The 18,803-nt window shown below is 41.5% G+C and overlaps 1 protein-coding gene across 6 annotated transcripts in view; it reads left to right on the plus strand.

Moving 5' to 3' along the window:
- Positions 1 to 18,803, plus strand: part of FMN1 (formin 1) — a 481,578-nt gene that overhangs the window by 243,118 nt on the left and 219,657 nt on the right. For all 6 annotated transcript variants that reach the window (XM_051822097.2, XM_070053344.1, XM_051822098.2 and 3 more), the window contains one exon: positions 2,775 to 2,925. In XM_051822097.2, the coding sequence (XP_051678057.2) occupies positions 2,775 to 2,925 (151 nt within the window). The remainder of the gene's footprint in view (positions 1 to 2,774; positions 2,926 to 18,803) is intronic.

Here is an 18,803-nt window from a genome sequence, read left to right on the forward strand (position 1 = left end):
TCTGTGTGTGTGTGTGTGTGTGTCTTTGACGTCTATCTTCTAGACCAAGAAAGAGACATTTAGTTAAAGAAATTTCATCTGACTACCTTTCAGCTTCCTAATAAGTCTCACCTTCTTCTCCCCTCCCATCTCCTTTCTCCTCCTCCTCTCTTTTGAGCTGAAACTGTGGTCAGAAAACGCTTGAACAGTGTGAGCAGGTCCTCCTTATTACCAGTTACCCCCAACTCACTGAGAAGTAGTGTTCCAAAATTGTTTTATTTGGTATAGGAAATGCCTTTCCTATAGAAATAATGTCACAGTGCTGATGGAGTGCTCACCTTGATTCCCAGAGCAAATCTACCCCTGAATACAAGTGAGTCATAACACTAGTCATGGTGGCCGGAATCCAAGAGCTTAGAGCCAGGCAGGTGTAGGAGAGAGAGGGATGGGTCTGACAGAACCTTTCCGAGGCCCAGATCAGTGGCCCTTAACTTGCTGTGTGCTCCAAACTCCCTGGATCCCTTATCTAGCCAAGGTCTCCCTTTCTTCAGTGCAGCTGAGATAACCACTTAACAGGAATGGTGTCTGTTTCAAACTGAAAGTGAGTTGCAGAGGGGCATGGCTGAGGAAGGAATATAAGGGTGGATGCCATACAAAATGTGGAGGGCCAGAAGTGAATACAGCCAGGACTAAAATGCTCTGTTTCACGGGAAGGACAGACCAGTAGCAAAATATGAACAGCAGACTTGCAAAGTGCCATCATGTTTTTTGAATATGAAAATGGCTGTGTAGTATATAAAAAGATTTTGTACATCACCACATATATTGAGTTAACTTTATTGGTTGAGAGAGTACATATTTGGATTTATGACTTTGAAAAATAATGTGTAGACGAGACTATCTTTTTTATATAGTCTGTATATGTTAATAGTGTTTAAAATTAAGACAAAATAAGAAAATATATTAAGAAGTAAGCATTTGGGGCCAGCATAGTGGCATAGTGGGCTAAGCCTCCACCTGAGGTGCTGGCATCCGATATAGGCCCCGGTTCTAGTCCCAGCTGCTCCACTTTGATACAGTTCTCTGGTATGGCCTGGGAAAGCAGTAGAAGATGGCCCAAGTGCTTGGGGCCCTGCACTCATGTGGGAGACCCAGAGGAGGCTCCTGGCTTTGGATCAGCCCAGCTCTGGCCATTACAGCCATTAGGGGAGTGAACCAGCAGATGGAAGACCTTTCTTTCTATCTCTCCCTCTCTTAGTCAGTAACCCTACCTCTCAAGTAAAAAATATATTTTTAAAAAAGTAAGCATTTGGAAGAAGCTTTGTTCTGACTTCAGTGAGCCTACAGAGGAGAGTGACATTTTTAAAAACCTATTTGCTTGAAAGGTACAGCAAGAGCGTGTCTATGTTGATTTTCCACCTGCTGATTCACTCCTCAGATGACAACAGCAGCGAGATCTGGGCCAGGCCAATGCCTGCATCCCCAGCAGCAGCGGCGGCTTAACATGCTACACCACAACACCCACCCACACTAGAGAGTGACTCTTGTTAGTCAACTTTCAGAGGCCACCCTCATGGACCAGATTTTCAACAACTCTTTGCTTCAAAACTAAATGCTGTGGGGCCAGCATTGGGACACAGCAGCTAAGCCCACCAGTAGATGAAAGATACATCCATCCGTCTCTCTCTCTCTCTCTCTCTCTCTCTCTCTCTCTCTCTCTCTGTGTGTGTGTGTGTGTGTGTGTGTGTCTCCCAGTCTTAAAAAGAAAAATTCTTCAAAAACAAAAAGCACCTAGGCAGCCTTTTTTATGGAAGACCAGACAAACCATTCTCCCTGCAGCTGCTTTATTGAAAACTGAGGGCTGGTGCAATGGAAGAGTTTGGGGTTGGTTTTATTATTGTTTGAGGGTATGCAGGAAATACTATAAACCATATATTTTTTCTTTTTTAAAGATTTATTTATTTACTTGAAAGGGAGAGTGACACATATAGAGAGGGGAGGGGTATCTTCCATCTGCTGATTCACTCCCCATATGGCTGCAACAGCCACAGCTGGGCAGGGCCAAAGCCAGGAGCCAGGAATTCCATCTGGGTCTCCCACATGGTTGGGAGGGGCCCACATACTTGGGCCATCTTCTGTTGCTTTCCCAGGCACATTGACAGGTAGTTGGTTGGGAAGAGGAATAGCTGGAACTTGAACCAGTACTCACATGGGATGCCAGATGATAGGGGCAGCTACAATGCTGGCCCTCAAATTAGGTATTTTTTAATGAGCACAGTTTGTTTATTTCTTAAGGGTCCTGCTCTGGGTTTACCCAAGTTAATCCCAAAAATCATACTTAAAACAGGTAGATAAAGTTTGAAGAGGGGCAGATCCTTGTGTTAGTACTCCCTTTGCAGTCTAGGAAGTCTCCTGTGATGATTCTTTCATTGGTTCTTTCATTGAACTTTATGTGATGCCCATTTGTACCCATCATGGAAATGTCACAGACTGAGGGAAGAGCTGCATGAGTGGCACCCACAGTCAGAATCCCAGGATTTCGTGTCTCACGGGCTTTTTGTAGAGCATACCCTTTGATTCTGTCTAATGGGGAAACTTTTTTGAAATGTGTGTGTATTTAAATGTTCTGTAGCATGCTTTAAGCTGAAAAGTGCAATGCAAAAACCTTTTCTGTAAGGTTTGTTAGGATCCTGGGGCTTTTTTTTTTTAATAAAAGGAAATGAATTAGAGAAATAGTTCATCATATTCTCTTCTGTTTTGTTTCTTAAGGTTAACTTGTTGTTTTCTCTTTTAAGCCAAAATGCTACACCAACCTTATGGGATTCCTTAGAAGAGCCTGACATTCGGGACACTAGCGAATTTGAGTATTTGTTCTCTAAAGATGCAACTCAGCAGAAGAAAAAACCTCTGTCAGAGACCTATGAGAAAAAAAACAAAGTCAAAAAGGTATTGAGTGATTATAGTAATAGTTGTAATTTTATACACACACATATTTATGTATTTGTTGTTCATGGGATTTCATTATATGGTGCTGGTTTGCTTTCCTTTTGTTTTTAGAAAATGTCTTGGAAAGGATAGGTCCTTGATGGCAAATACAAAGAAAACCCACCCAGTATTTCAAGAAATCTGTGCTTGCTGTTTTGTTCATATATTCTGAATTTTCAAAATTCAATCTAAACCTTTTTTAGCCATTAATTATTGTTGAAAACAAAAATTTAATTTGCTGTTAGTGAAAGTAGTCTGTAGGCTGTATAAAAAATAGGTCAGATTTGTAACTTCATTCGTTTAACAAATATTTATTAAGAGGTTATTGTGTTGGGTACTATTCTAGGCATACATTTTCTAGTTTGTAGCAAAAGGCTAGTTAAGTTAAATAAAAGTCTGATTTTTCAATTGCCATAGCCACTTTCCAGTTTTATTTTTGTGGTTAATGGCTACCATCCTGGATATTGTAGATATATAAAACATTTTTATAATTATTGAAAGTTCTATTAGACACACTCTCTGAGCATGTGGGATGTATTGGTGAAAACAACTCCAGACATCCTTGCCCTGTGGAGTTTATATTAGCAATCAACATGAAAACAAACCATGTATGGGTGAGCATTGAGCCTTGCAGTTTAGGAACCTGTGTTCCCATCACAGTATCAGGGTTCAGTTCCTGGTTCTGGTTTCTGACTCCAGCTTCCTACTAGTGGAGACCCTGTAAGGCAACAGTGGTGGCTCAAGTAATTGGGTTCCTGCCACCTACATAGTCAACCTGAATTGAATTCCTGGTTCCAGGCTTCTGCCTGACCCAGGCCTAGCCATTGTGGGCATTTGTGAAGTGAACCAACAGATGGGAGCTCTGTGTGTGTGTGTGTGTGTGTATGTGTGTGTTTGTGTGTACACATTTGCCTCTCAAAAAAGAAAAAAAAGTAAACTCCATAGTAGAGCAGGGTGAAGATCAATTTTGCAGCATGAGGGTGGGATCTACAACTTTAAATTGAGTGTTCAGGGTCAACCTCATTGAAAAAGTGGCTACTTAACAAAGATTCAAGGACTTGAAAATGTAGACTCCCAGCCTTCTCTAGGAGAACAAGGTTAAATTGTCAAGTAGTCAGAGAGCATGACTTTGAATCCTACCTCTGCCACATAATGTGTGATCTACGTCAAAGAAAGTCCGGCTTTGCACGTCATGTAGCAACAGCTGTCTTTTGTTTCTACATATGGCATTTGAAAAGTCAGCCTTTGAAAAAAGTCAGCATTTGAAAAGTGAGCCTTTAAAATACTCCTTAGGGCCGGCGCCGCGGCTCACTAGGCTAATCCTCCACCTAGCGGCGCCGGCACACCGGGTTCTAGTCCCGGTCAGGGCGCCGGATTCTGTCCCGGTTGCCCCTCTTCCAGGCCAGCCCTCTGCTGTGGCCAGGGAGTGCAGTGGAGGATGGCCCAGGTGCTTGGGCCCTGCACCCCATGGGAGACCAGGAAAAGCACCTGGCTCCTGGCTCCTGCCATCGGATCAGCGCGGTGCGCCGGCCGCAGCGCGCCGGCCGCGGCGGCCATTGGAGGGTGAACCAACGGCAAAGGAAGACCTTTCTCTCTGTCTCTCTCTCTCACTGTCCACTCTGCCTGTCAAAAAAAAAAAAAAAATACTCCTTAAAGTCTGAGGTACCGTCCCTTGTTTTCTTGTGACTTTTATATGTGAGTGTTATATTAACTGATGCTAAAATATAGAAAAGAGTGCTTGTTTTTTCTGCCACCACTGTATCAAGAGAGATTGTAAAGACACATGTGAGGCAGACACAGACAGTTCACCTGCCAAATGTTTGTGACGCCATGAACAGAACCAGGCCAAATGCAGATGTCAGGAGTTAGAAACTCAACCCAGGTGTCCCTCATGGGTGTCTGGGACCCAAGAGTTTGAGACATCATTGACTTCCTCCCTGATTGCACGTTTGCAGGAAGCTGGATCTATGTCAAAGTCCCAGGTCCTTGCAGTCCTTGTGCCTTAGTTACCTAACCATAACATGAGACTGTCCACTGCTATTGAAGTGATGATTAAATGGGTAATAAATGTATTGCGTATGGCGTGCTTCCTGGCACATAGACAGCTCTTAACCTATGACAGCCGGTCTTATTTTTGCCACTGTTGGTGCCACAGCTGCTGTTTCTGTGTATTGGCGTTTTGTTAACATCAGAGAAGGTGCTGAGGAAAAAGTGTTCTGCTGTTGAATTGCTGTGTGAGGTTAGGCTGGCTGTCTCCCTTCTCACATTTTCTCCTTTCTATAAAATGAGATTAACAAGATTCGATTCTATCTGACCTGCCAGGATGTCGTGCAGTTCAAATCTAAGAAGGTTTGAGGAAGTGTTCGGAAACTGTATTATCAGTCCTTCCTGCTTAAATCACACCATGGAGTTCATCAGTTCCTATCTCAAGTAATGTGATGGTGATGAAGTCAGCTGCAGCTTCCAGAGGGAAAATGGGAAAAATCTGAAAGTAGTTTTCTATTGATAAAATCAGATTTTCCTGTTGAATTTTATCTGAAAATCATGATAAAATTTTTCATCTTTGATGCTCATTAGAATTGTGCTAGGAGAAAAATAGTCCCAATAATAATTATTATAGTCCCAATAATAATAATTAAGGGAAATCTTTTAAAAAGATGGACATACTGGACAGAACAATGTGAGTTTTTCTAAAAACACAGTATATTCCAGGCAGGAGGTCAACTGATACAGTATAAAATGTGTTCCCATGGGTTAGATGCATCTGATAACTGATATGATTAAGGGTGCCTTGTAGCCAGACTGACTTTTCAAATGCCATATGTAGAAACAAAAGACGGCTGTTGCTACGTGACGTGCAAAGCCAGACTTTCTACGTTCCAAAGCCAGCTCAGGTTGCCTCTTCCAGGGAGGCTTCGGGAGCAACAGGAAACTCCCCTGAATGTTTTCTTAGACAATATTGTATTGAAGTTGTGTGTGTTCTGTATGTCTTCTCAGATTGATACTCCTTTTGTTTCTCTCTGGACACTTAGTCACATCTTGTTTACTCATAAAATGAATTCTTTCTGTTTTAGTGACTGAATATTTGTCTTAAAGGATCAAGGCATTTAGTCATTTTTTTTCTTTAATCTCTGTGTGGGCCAATTCAACAAATGGTTTTGACTAAAGCCGTTAGTACTTGATGTTTTTAGTTTCTGTCCGTGAGAGGGTAAACCTTCCCCCAAACTCTTCAAGCTTTCTGCCAATACCCCAGAGTCTACACACACGTGCTGTGCTTACTTTCTTCAAGAGGATGCAAAATATGGGTCTGCTTGGCTTTGTGGAATGGCTTCTGCTTGGTGTTTTCAGTGAGCTTGGTGACCTTTCTTAGAGCTGAGGTTTTAACTTTCGAGAAAATACTGAGCAGATTCAATGCCAGAAATCTCCAACCCTGCCTTCTGCAAGCCTTCCCTTCATACCCTGTGGCCAGATTTCTAATATCAGAGTGGATCTCTTGGTCTCTTCTAAGAGTCAGATGTTTCTTTCCTCCCTCCTTTCTTCTCTTCCTCCTTTCTTTCTCTCCTTCCCTCCCTCCCTTCCTTCCTTCCTAAAATAAAAAAGATTTATTTTATTTGAAAGCAGAGTTCAGAGAGGCAGAGGGAAAGAGAGAGAGAGAGGTCTTCCATCTGCTGGTTCACTCCCTAAATGGCCGCAACGGCTGGAGCTGGGTCAATCTGAAGCCAGGAGCTTCTTCTGGGTCTCCCACTCGGGTGCAGGATCCCAAGGACTTGGGCCATCTTCCACTGCTTTCCCAGGCCATGGCAGAAGTGGAGCAGAAGTGGAGCAGTTGGGACTCAAACCAGCGCCCATATGGAATGCCAGAACTGGAGGCGGTGGCTTTATCCGCTATGCAGCAGCGCTGGCCCCCCTCTCTTCTTTGTGAAGTGAAAATGAAACTGTCTTTAGAGGTTGTAAACAGCTGAGGAGCTTGAAAATTGGAAGCCCACTCATTTAGCTCCATCATCAAGTGGATCCCTTACAAGCAGACAAGGAGAATATGTGCCAAATATGTATGTGTTGGGGATTTAGAAATCCAGCATTCTGAAACTAAGCTGTGGGGGCTCAGCCGGCACTGAGATGTGCATGTGAGACACCTTGTACACTGAGGTGGTCCTCATCCCTCCTCATATTCTACATCTGTGTTTCAGAAATAATGGACACAATTGTCAAGAGCCTCTTTTGAATTCAAATACTAGTTTCTGGTATCAACTTCTAAAACAGTATTTAAATATTCCATAATTGGCACTGGTTTTTAATATAAGTAGATATATACTATTCTATCTCTGCTCCATCTCGAAAACTGGGCAAGGATACTGTTTTTAATATCATGTAGGCTAAGAATTAGAAGGAACCTTACCCATCATCTGATTCTCTCCCCTCATTTGACAAATAAGAAACTGAGACCTGAAAAGATGAAGTGGCTCATGGGAAACTGCACACTTTTAACTGAGACGACGTTCATGAAGATGAACACTTGGGATGATGTCTAAGGACCTCAACATGTGTCTGCATTTCCTCCTTTTTATTTTTTTTATTAATTTTTTTTGACAGGCAGAGTTAGACAGTGAGAGAGACAGAGAGAAAGGTCTTCCCTCCATTGGTTCACCCCGCAAATGGCTGCTACAGCTGGTGCGCTGTGCCAATCCGAAGCCAGGAGCCAGGCACTTCCTCCTGGTCTCCCATATGGGTACAGGGCCCAAGCACTTGGGCCATCCCCCACTGCCTTCCTGGGCCACAGCAGAGAGCTGGACTGGAAGAGGAGCAACCGGGACAGAACCAGCGCCCCAGCTGGGACCAGAACCCAGAGTACCAGTGTTGCAGGCAGAGGATTAGCCTTGTGAGCTGTGGTGCTGGCCTCCTTTTTATTTCAATAGTAATTTGCCATACTACTGATAGCTACTTCTATTGGGATGACAGATTTAAAGTTTATAAATGAGTGCAACCATTGCTAAAATCTAGGTACAGTTACACTTGTGTGAATCCAAAGTGTTTTCAGTGCTATGAAATTATTCAAAGTTTTCTTCAGAGTTTTCTAAAAAGAAGCTAAATATTTGAATAAAATGATCCGCTTTACATTTAACTCTAGCAAAAAAATACAGTAGATTGGAGCTTAGTATTTTCCATTTATTCTATCCATTCCATTTTAAATAATGGCTGTAGGGAGTGCCTTTGGTACAGTGGTTACGACACTGGTTGGGACACACTCATCCTGTATTGAGCGCCTGGGTTCATGTCCCAGCTTTGCTCTCAGCTCCAGCTTCCTGCTCACGTGTGCTCTGAAAGGCATCAGTAGTGGCTCAGGTACCTGGCTTCTTGTCCACTGGACTCAGCCCTGCCCAGCCCTTCCTGTTGCAGGCATCTGGGGAGTGATATTGTCTCTTATTTTTTCCCCTCTCTTAAAACCTCCAGAAAATGATTTAACCTTCCCACATTGATTTCTTTTGTATTAGGAATATCAACTTCTTAACATGGTTGTTATGAAGCTAGAATGAAATTATGATTATGAAAATCCACTAAGCATTCTCTGGAACTTGGTATTAGTCTGAAGTTTATAAAAATGTGAGGGCCAGCACTATGGTGTAGCAGGTAAAGCTGCTGCTTGCAGTATCAGCATTCCATATGGGTGCTGGTTCAAGTCCTGGTTGCGCCACTTCAGATCCAGCTCTCTGCTATGGCCTGGGAAAGCAGTAGAAGATGGCCCAAGTCCTTTGGGCACCTGCGTGGGAGACTTGGAAGAAGCTCCTGGCTTTGGATCAGCCCAGCTCTGGCCGTTGTGGCCAATTGGGAAGTGAACCAGAGGATGGAAGACCTCTCTTTCTCTCTCCCTCCGCCCCTGCCTCTGCCTCTCTGTAACTCTGCCTTTCAGATAAATAGATAACTCTTTTTTTTTAATAATGTGGGAGGTTTGAAAATAAATTTGTGAACATCACTGATAAGCCATTCTTATTTTTTTAATATTTATGGATATGAATATTTAATTTATTCCACAACTTCCTTCAACAATACATTCAGACATAAATTAGTTCATCTTGTACTGGCATATACCCTCTCTATGCACTGTAAAATGAGTTCCACTGTCAATATGCCCACATTTACCCTGTCCTGATATGAGATTTGTTCCTGAGTGACATAGGTCAGCACCTTGACAAGGAGCCAGAAATCTACCTTCATCATCTGAGATTCTTTCCCGTGGCTCCTGTCAAGGAACTGGCTACTCTGATAAGCTGTCCAATTGCATTCTAAACTTGCCTAACAGCTTTCTGAAAATCAGCAAGACCTGCCAATACTTCTCCTCTCTTGCAATGCCAGGATCTGACTTTGAATTATAAATCATCTCTGTTTTGTTTCCTCTTCTGTTAGATATATAAAAGCATTCTTCTCCCTCTGCTGTTTTAGTAGATATTTCTTAAGAATTAATGAGATAATGGCTGTTCTCCGAGCTCTTTGTGAAAGGAGAGTTGTGATGGCTCGGGAAACACTAGTCTGTGGACACTTTCTGGTGCCAGAAGACATCAGCATCGATTGCAGTTTGGTCGCTTTGGCGAGGATGATAGCTGTAATTCTCGAATCCCAGACTTTGTGTCTCAGTTTATTGGGGAGGGGAGAAGGGTGGAAGGAGAACATTGTTTGGAAGCCTGAGCATAAATTTATAGGGTTTTCATAACCTGATGCCTTCCAAGTTTATATTATTTCAGCTTTTGTGTACAAAGATAATTTCCTTGAGCTGCCTTGGTAAGGTAGGTGCATTATTTTTTTCCCCTGTTTGTTAGGATGGTTTGTCTGCCCCTTTACGGTTCTCATGAATTTAATAAATGAGTAGTAAGGTTAGGGGTTATCATCTGTAGAGTGCCCATGTGTTGATTGTACCGATGTAGGCCTGAGGGTCATTAGTGCTGTGTCCAGATTCATTGAGTGATAGCTGGGATGACCAGGGCTTTCCTGTTCTTCAACCTAAAGAGGCCCCCTGACTGACCAGATTTAGCAATAGGAAACAGGAGCTTTGACTCCACGATAGACAACAGTTTAGAAAAATTCCATCTTGTAAGTTTTATTTGGAAATGAGATGGTCCAAAAATTTCATTTGTACATTTACTTTATTTGCCTATTTAAAAAAAAAGGTGGTTAGAACTTGTCAAATATTGATATCAATGATTCTTTCAGAATGTTGAATCTGAATATTATTCTTGGAGTTCAACTGTGTTTTTCTTGTTGGCTGTTGAACAAGTCACTTAATCTGGGTTTGTACCGCAAGCCAGCAACAGTATCATAGGACGCTCATTACCTACCCCAAACCACAAGAGGGCACCTTAGAATGCTGAGATACAGATCTGCATTTGTGTCTGACCTGGAGCTCTGAGAAAAGGAACCTAGAAGAGAATAACTGCCCTTCAAATCCCTAGTTATTCTTGTTCATCTCTTTTTTTGTGGACCACAAGGCCAAATTTCACAGCAAATTACCCACATGGAGTATTGGAAGCCAAATGCACATTAGAAAGGCTTGTACATATGAGTGGAATAAAAATCATTCGTAGACATAGTCCTAGTGCTTAGAATGAATGATTACAGTATAAAAAATTATGACGTATTCAACCTAGTCCCTTTGGAACTGATTTTGGAATCCTCTCCCCAACATACACACATATACATGCACACACACAAAAACATACCTTTAAAATAAACCATAAAGATAATGAAGATTTATTTGAAAATATATTTGGAGTTATCTAATTGGAAAGCACAAAAAAAATTACATAATATGCTATGAAAGAACCATACTAAAATATTTGTGTATTTTATCCCTTCCTCTTACTTGAGGAAGATTTTGAAGTCTTGTATGTTCCTGTGCATCATTCATGTATCCTCAATGTAGGCCCTTTTAAAAAATTGGGCATAAGCTGAGCTCAACAGTGACGTGAAGCTGAGTTGCCTGTCTGGGACTTTGATCATAGCAGTGACTCCTCTGGGCCCCAATTGTAAGTCAGAAGTGTGTAAGGATATAACAACAAAAGGGAAAAATCTTATGTGTCTGCATCCTTCGGTGGCAAACTCTAGTCACAGGGATGTTTTTGCAGCTGAGCTTGTAAATGCTTTAAAAAGTATGCACATCTCTGGCATACACAAAGATCAAAACAGCCCCTGCACATGCACATATCCTGACACCACATGCTTACTACAGATACACGTCTTCCTAGCCTTGGATTTATTTCATATCTTTCAAATGAAGATTACATGTGGAGATTTAACTAGAAGTAATAATGTCAATGCTGTGTGAGTGGTTTTTGGTTAAGTTGCTTGGCATGTATTAACTTGTTTAATCTCCCTGAGAGCAGTGAGATGCTCACTCTTATTAGTCCCATTTTACAGCTGAGGAAACTGGAGCTTGGAAGAATTGAATGCCTTGCCCAGCACCACACAACTCAAAAGTGGCAAAGGAATGACTCTAGTCACAACCCTGGAGCTTATGCTCTTAATTATGTGACACATCATCTATTAGTATAAATTCACTGCAAGTCTCAATTTTACATTTGCTTGGCAAAGATTGAGTTTCACTTGCTGGAAGTTGTACAGTAAAAGAAACACTGGCTTTGACATCAGTAGATGTCATTTTTACTTCTGACTCTGACCCTAATAGGCTATTGAATCCCTGGCAGGTTCTTTAAATTTTGTGGGTCTCAAGTTTCTGAAATGTCAAAAGATGAACTTTAATTAGATGAGTTCCTAGATTCTGATCACTGCTTTTACTGTAGAGGTGAGAACAATTAAGATCCACCAATTTTCATTGTCCTGCTTACAGGGCTAACAGGGTAATCATACTTGAAACAACATGTTAGCCCTTGGGCCTAGGCACCATCTGATAGATCAAGCAGCCTTAAACCATCAGTAGCCTGTTGTCTGGATCATAGATATATGAGATCTCAGGGAATAATTGTCATGGCCTTAACACCTGTCCCACAATCTTAAGAGATGTGTAGGTTAGAGAATGACTTTTAAATAAACCAAGTTCCTTGATGTATAAGGATTTCAAAGTATGGGAATATCATGGGGGAAAGAGCAATGGAAATCAGGAGGCAGAAATCTAATCCTGAAGGCAATTGGTTGGCAGTTGTGTATCCGGCCCCTGAAGCTCTTGGACCTTAGCTTCTGTAACTAACGTGGCAACTGGAGTGGAAGCTTTAAAAGATGCCTTCCTGGTGGAAAATGGCAGAATGTATTTGTATGTGGACACCTTTACACACACATTTTAAAACTGAGTGTGTGCATGTGGCTAAATACAGTGAAAGGGTACATTTGGATCTTGTCTGGTGGGTGAGTAATATGGGATATACTCAGCATAGCAGGCTCAAGCCACCATGCTTCTTCCTTCAACAATGTGATATTCAGTCATTGCTCTTGTCCTCAGAAAACAAACATGCCTCTTCCAGCCACAGCTTTTAATGGAGCTGGCCAGCCTCAGCACTGGGCTGCTGTGGCCCTTCATCCCTCAGAAGAGTTTCCAGGGCGCAGAGGCCAAGAGTTCAGATTACACCAGACAAAGCTGTCCACTGACTTCCTAGGACAGGGTGGCTTGACCCCAGCACTATGGCCACACTTCCAATTTTTGATAAAATACCTTTGACCCGGTGCTTGATTTCATTTAGGCCTGACCTGATTTCTCTCCAGCTGAGGCTAATTTGCATGGCTGTAAACACGGGCCTTACAAAGCTCACCAACTGTGATAAAAGCAAAGGAAACCTGAGACCATTGGAAACTCAAAAATCTGCCTTCAAGTATCCAAGGCTGACTCTGAGTCACGCCTCAGCCCAGGAGGCTGCCAGCGTGCAGCAGCTAAAGAAATGTTATTCTGATTGATCTGATTAGGGCAGCAAGGTTAGCCATGGTCAATTTACAAAGACAGTATGAGAAGAAATCATGTGTGTAGCCATGTAATGGGTCAGCGAGGCCCCTGCCAGAAGTTATGAAAAGCCACAGCTCTGCCAGAACCATTATCAGATCTCCTCAGTGGGGTACAAATAGGATTGGAGGTTTAGGGGCCCCTCCAGTGGAATGAATGACAAAAGGGATTGGACTGTGAGGAGCTAGTGAATCAGGCTGGCTTCCAGCTGGATTCCTTAGCTGCCAAGCCCCTTCATGTGAGGGGGAGAGCCTGAAGTCCCCAGCTACCGTAGTGCAGAGGGCTGGCTTCAGCTCCCCGATGCAGTGGAAAGGTGGAAAGGCTAATTTGACACGGACACGAGGCTCTACGTTGACCCACAGAAGCAGCCAGATGGAACCTATTGGGCATTTTGATCCTTTGCTTCACCACAAGAGTGGTTTAATTGGGATCTGGCTCCAGGCCCTGGTTACTAAATAACCTGAGTTTTAGTGTTTCCATTTTCATTAGTGAACTTTTATGCTAGGTGCCTTATTAGTCACATTAAGGCATTTTGCATGTGCAAAAATATACTGGGAGGTGAGAAGAGGGTCTTGAAAAGGGGTAGAGAGTTGCAAGTACCAGGGGGTTAATTCATGACCTAATTATCACATGGCTTTTCTCTCTCCTGTAGATTCCTGTACTACTACCTTAGCTTAAAATCAGCACAGAACCTCCACTCACGTTAAAACTTTCCTTTTTTTTTAAAGATTTATTTATTCGAAAGTCAGAGTTACACAGAGGAGAGGCGGGGAGGGGGGGCTTCCATGCTATGGTTCACTCCCCAGTTGGCCACAACGGCCAGAGCTGCGCTGACCTAAAGCCAGGAGCTTCTTCCGGGTCTCCCACGTGGGTGCAGGGGCCCAAGAGCTTGGGCCATACTCTACTGCTTTCCCAGGCCATAGCAGAGAGAGGGATAGGAAGTGGAGCAGCCGGGGCTAGAACCAGCATCCACATGGGATGCTGGCACTTCAGGGCAGGGTGTTAACCCACTGTGCCACAGCGGCCCCAAAACTTTACTTTCAAATCATTCTTGCATTCATATTGATTCTGAATATTTTTGAATCCTCCACCTTGGGTGTGGTTCTCTTCCTCCCTGTCCAATTCAGGAACATAAATGTTACTTGAAACACTGGGATAAAGCACATTAATTAACAAAGAAAGATTTATTTAAAACAAGGCCAACCGAAAGCCACACTGCTCTAGCTGGGGCTCATTATAAATAGATCACTCTGTTCTATCGCCATCTTAGACTAATGGAAAAAATGAGACGAGATGATTGCCTGGTGAAGAATGTGATTCAGGAGGTAGCTGTAAAATGCCTAAAGCATATGCTATGTTTAGAATGTTTGAGTAAGACGCTGCAGAAGCTGGGCCTGAGATGTTTTTGTTATATACACGTATATTCTTGGGGTGTGGAAATATCTGGACAGCTGACACAGGACTCAGCCATTCCGTTGCCACCCAAGGAAGGTGCATGGAGAAGGATGTAGGCTGTATGGGGCAGTGTGGAGAGTTTATCTCTATCAGTGGAGATCTTGGTGTTTGCCTCAGTGGCAGGGAGCCAGTGACCAGGCTGTAGTGGAGCCCTATACTCTGGCTTTCCAACTAACTGCTTTTTCCACCATGCCCAGTACAAGGAGAGTCCCAAGTGGACAATGGAAACCCTTTTGCGACAGGAGGGCTTTCTGAAAACCAACAGATCTAGCTTTTTTGTCCTGAGTCTTCACTCTATGCAACAGATCCCTTTCTAAGTCTTTCTCTTACAGTTCCCTCATCTGCAGAGTGTGTGAATAATGGTACCTACTTCAAAGGGTGGTTGTGAGGATTAAAATATAGAGTACTCTACAAAGAGTGTTCAGCCTGGTGCCAGGCACATAAATGTTTGCTGCTCCTGTCTTCTCATCACCACCATCAGGAATAGGAACAAGAATGATGAAAAACCCCTAATGTCATACAAAGAGTAGAAAGTTGAATTATGACCAGAAGATACACCTCTCATTCACTGATCCTTTTTATTGTTTTGGTTCCATGTATCCCACTGGCACAAAACAGTGCAACTAAAGCAAATTAATTTACGCCAGACATTCAAATAAATGCTCTCAGTGTGTGCCAAGAGAATGATAAAAAACCTGCAACAAAACAAAAAGATGATTGGCTTTCTTGATAACCTGTGTTTGTACTACAAATTTTTTTCAAGGTTGGTTTAAAGACAGATAGTCCATCTTGTTCACTCTGCCAAATGCCTACAGCAGCAGCTGGGGCTGTGCCAATCTGAAGCCAGGCCTCCTGTATGGATGGCAGGGACTTGAATAATTGAGCCATCATCTGCTGCCCCCCAGGAACACTAGCAGGAAGCTGGATTGATTAGTTTCTCTGCTAACAAACTAAATTAACTCTTATGCTTTAATTTTATCAAAATAGTACAGGAAAATACTTCAAAATATCAGTATTCAAAGACTTAAAATAAGAGAAAGTTCTGTAAATTGCAACAGTTTCAAGGAACCTTTCGTGTCAACTGCATCATCTAATCAAAAGGAAATAAGTTAAAAATCCTCTATAAATAACAAGAAGACAACCTGTAATATCAGAAAAACCTCCTTTCCTTTTAGAGTTTATCATCACACCCATAAATAAGTCATGGATTAAGAAACTAATTGTATTGGAATTCATAAAACACTTTCAACCAAAAGTTAAAATACTGAATGCCAACACTCTTTGGATGCAGCTACAAGGTAGAATCAAAAGTATTTATAGTAAAAAGAAAAAGATACATGAAAAATGAATTAAGCTTCCAAAACTAACAGTTAAGAAAATAAAAATAAATAAGCCAAAGAAAGTAGAAAAAATATTAGGTTGAACATCAGGAAAAAAAGCCCTTTTTTTGAAGGTCAGATACGGTCAAATATTTATAATTTCAACAATAATGGAAATTTAAAAAATTTAGACACAGTATGAAGATCAATAAAGATGAAATTTCATTCTTTGAAGCCAAAAGCTTTTGTAAAGTACCCCACAAAAATATACAAGTATTACTTGTTCATCAATTTTTAAAAATTTTATGGAAAATGCATATTATGGACAATCTGTGGATGGATTTCAAACTTGTTTTGCCTCCAAATAAACTTTTCTTTTAATTACAAAACAAGGAAAAAAAAACTTTGAGGAGACTGAGCAAAACAAAAGTAAAATTCTGAGGGCGCTTCAAAAAATTCATGTAAAATGGAATTAAAAAGTAAGTTTATTTGGAGGCAAATAAGATAATACCATGAGTAAACTTGCCAATAAATGAAAATAACCTGCAATAATTTCTTAGAAAAATAATGAGTGATCAAACAGAGTTAAGGAGAAACAGATTACCTGAATTACCCTATAAATAATATGGAAAGTAGATCATTCATTTAAAATCTACAAAGAAAGGAAGTACCAGGCCCAGATCATTTTATTACATTGAACATCTCCTTATACAAAATAATTTAACTTAATCTCACGCTAAATTCAAGGATAGTTTATATAATCTTGAAGTCACATACCAGATGAGGGTAAGAAGTAAAAGAAAAATGACAGGTAAGTTTCCCTCATAAGCAAGATGTGAAGATCCTTACCTGAATCCAGCAATGTATATAAAATGTTTGATGATTACATGTGATTTGTTCTAGATAGACAAATTTGATTCCTAACTAGGAAATGCTTTCATAAATTAGTATCTCACTAATAGATTAACAGAGGAAAAACTATAGATAATTTGAAGATGAAGGAAAAACATTCGATTGTATTTTATTATGATTTATAATGGAATTTTGTAGCAAACTAGGAATAGAAGGAAATACTTCTAAACCCTAAAAGGGTGTCTACACAAGAGGGCATATGACAAAGGCTGACTGGGTAAAAATTTAAAAGCTTTCTTTTTGAGATCAGGATGAAAAAGAATATCCACTTCCACCTCTTTTATTTAATATTGTTGGTGTGATCCAAGCCAGTGTAGTCAGGTAAGGAAATGAAATAAAGCATTTTGGAAAGGATGGAATGAAAGTACGTTGTTTATGGAGCATGTGATTTATTTTGTATAGAAAAATAGTATTGGCAAATTGTAAAAATAAGAATACTGTAAACCTGGTAGATATACGATCAATATGCGACATTCAGATACATTTTAAACACTAGCAAAGAGAAATTGGGAAATAGTTTTTTAAAGATTTATTTGCTTATTTATTTACAGTAACAGAGAGAGGGAGAGTCAGAGAGAAAGGTCTTCTGTCTGCTGGCTCATTCCCCAAATGGCCGCAACGGCTGAAGCCAGGATCCAGGAGCTTCTTTAGGGTCTTCCATGCAGGTGCAGGGGCCCAAGAACTTGGGCCATCTTCTGCTTTCCCAGGCCGTAGCAGAGAGCTGGATTGGAAGAGAAGCAGCCGGGACTAGAACCAGTGTCCATATGGGATGCCAGCGCCACAGGCAGTGGTTTTACCCATTATGCCACAGCACCAGCCCCAGAAAATGAAATTATTAAAATGCTCTTACAGAAACTTAATATGAGAATAAATGTAAGGCCAGTGCGGTGGCTCACTAGGCTAATCCTCCGCTTTGCGGCGCCGGCACACCTGGTTCTAGTCCCGGTCGGGGCACCGGATTCTGTCCCGGTTGCCCCTCTTCCAGGCCAGCTCTCTGCTGTGGCCAGGGAGTGCAGTGGAGGATGGCCCAAGTGCTTGGGCCCTGCACCCCATGGGAGACCAGGAGAAGTACCTGGCTCCTGCCATCGGATCAGCGCTGTGCACTGGCCGCAGCGCGCTGGCCGCGGCGGCCATTGGAGGGTGAACCAACGGCAAAGGAAGACCTTTCTCTCTGTCTCTCTCTCTCACTGTCCACTCTGCCTGTCAAAATAAATAAAAAGAAGAAAAAGAAAAAAAAATAAATGTAGGCTGGTGCCGTGGCTCACTAGGTTAATCCTCCGCCTGCGGCGCCAGCACTCCAGGTTCTAATCCTGGTTGGGGCGCTGGTTCTCTTCTGCTCTCTGCTGTGGCCTGGGAAGGCAGTGGAGGATGCCCCAAGTGCTTGGGCCCTGCACCCTCATGGGAGACCAGGAGGAAGCACCTGGATCCTGGCCATTTGGGGGGTGAACCAACGGAAGGAAGACCTTTCTCTCTGTCTCTCTCTCTCACTGTCTAACTCTGCCTGTCATAAATAAATAAATAAATAAATGTAAGCAGATGTCATCAATATTTAATGTAGAAAATTGCTTACCTTTATTGAAAGCATTAAGGTAGATGTATATAAAAGAGAGAAATTGTCTCCATGAACAGTAAAGCCAATATTATAAAGGTATCAATTATCCAGATTGGTTTTTTAATTTCAAAGTAATTGTAATCAAAATTGAAATTGGATTATTTGGAATCTAACAAACTTTTTCTAAAATTCTGAATGAAAGAAGACTTTGATATAACCAGAAGCTCTAAAAAAGGAAAAAAAAAATAGGAGACTTATTTTACTTCAGAGTATCAAGAAAAATAAGATAATATGTAGTGAGGTAGCTATAGAATGATAGTAATTAGCACAGTGCAAAAAAATGAAAACAAAAATATGGATGAATGGAAAGAATAGATTCAAAAGTAGACCTATGCATGCAAATATCAAAAGAAATACGTGACAAATGTGGGATCTCAGATAAGCTTGCAAAGTTGACTTTTTTAAAGAACTTAATATGTCATCTTGTTAATTGCTTTCTGTGTATCTTGCACATAGCCTTTTTTTAAAAAAGGAAAATGTTGATTTTAAAGGCTAAATGACTGAGAAAAAGAAGAGAGAAATCTTCCATCTGCTGGTTCACTCCATAAGTGATTACAATGGCCAGGGCTGGACCAGGTCAAAGCCAGGAACCAGGAATTCCATCCAGGTC

Source organism: Oryctolagus cuniculus, chromosome 12 (genome assembly GCF_964237555.1).
Source record: "Oryctolagus cuniculus chromosome 12, mOryCun1.1, whole genome shotgun sequence".
Lineage (NCBI taxonomy): Eukaryota > Metazoa > Chordata > Mammalia > Lagomorpha > Leporidae > Oryctolagus > Oryctolagus cuniculus.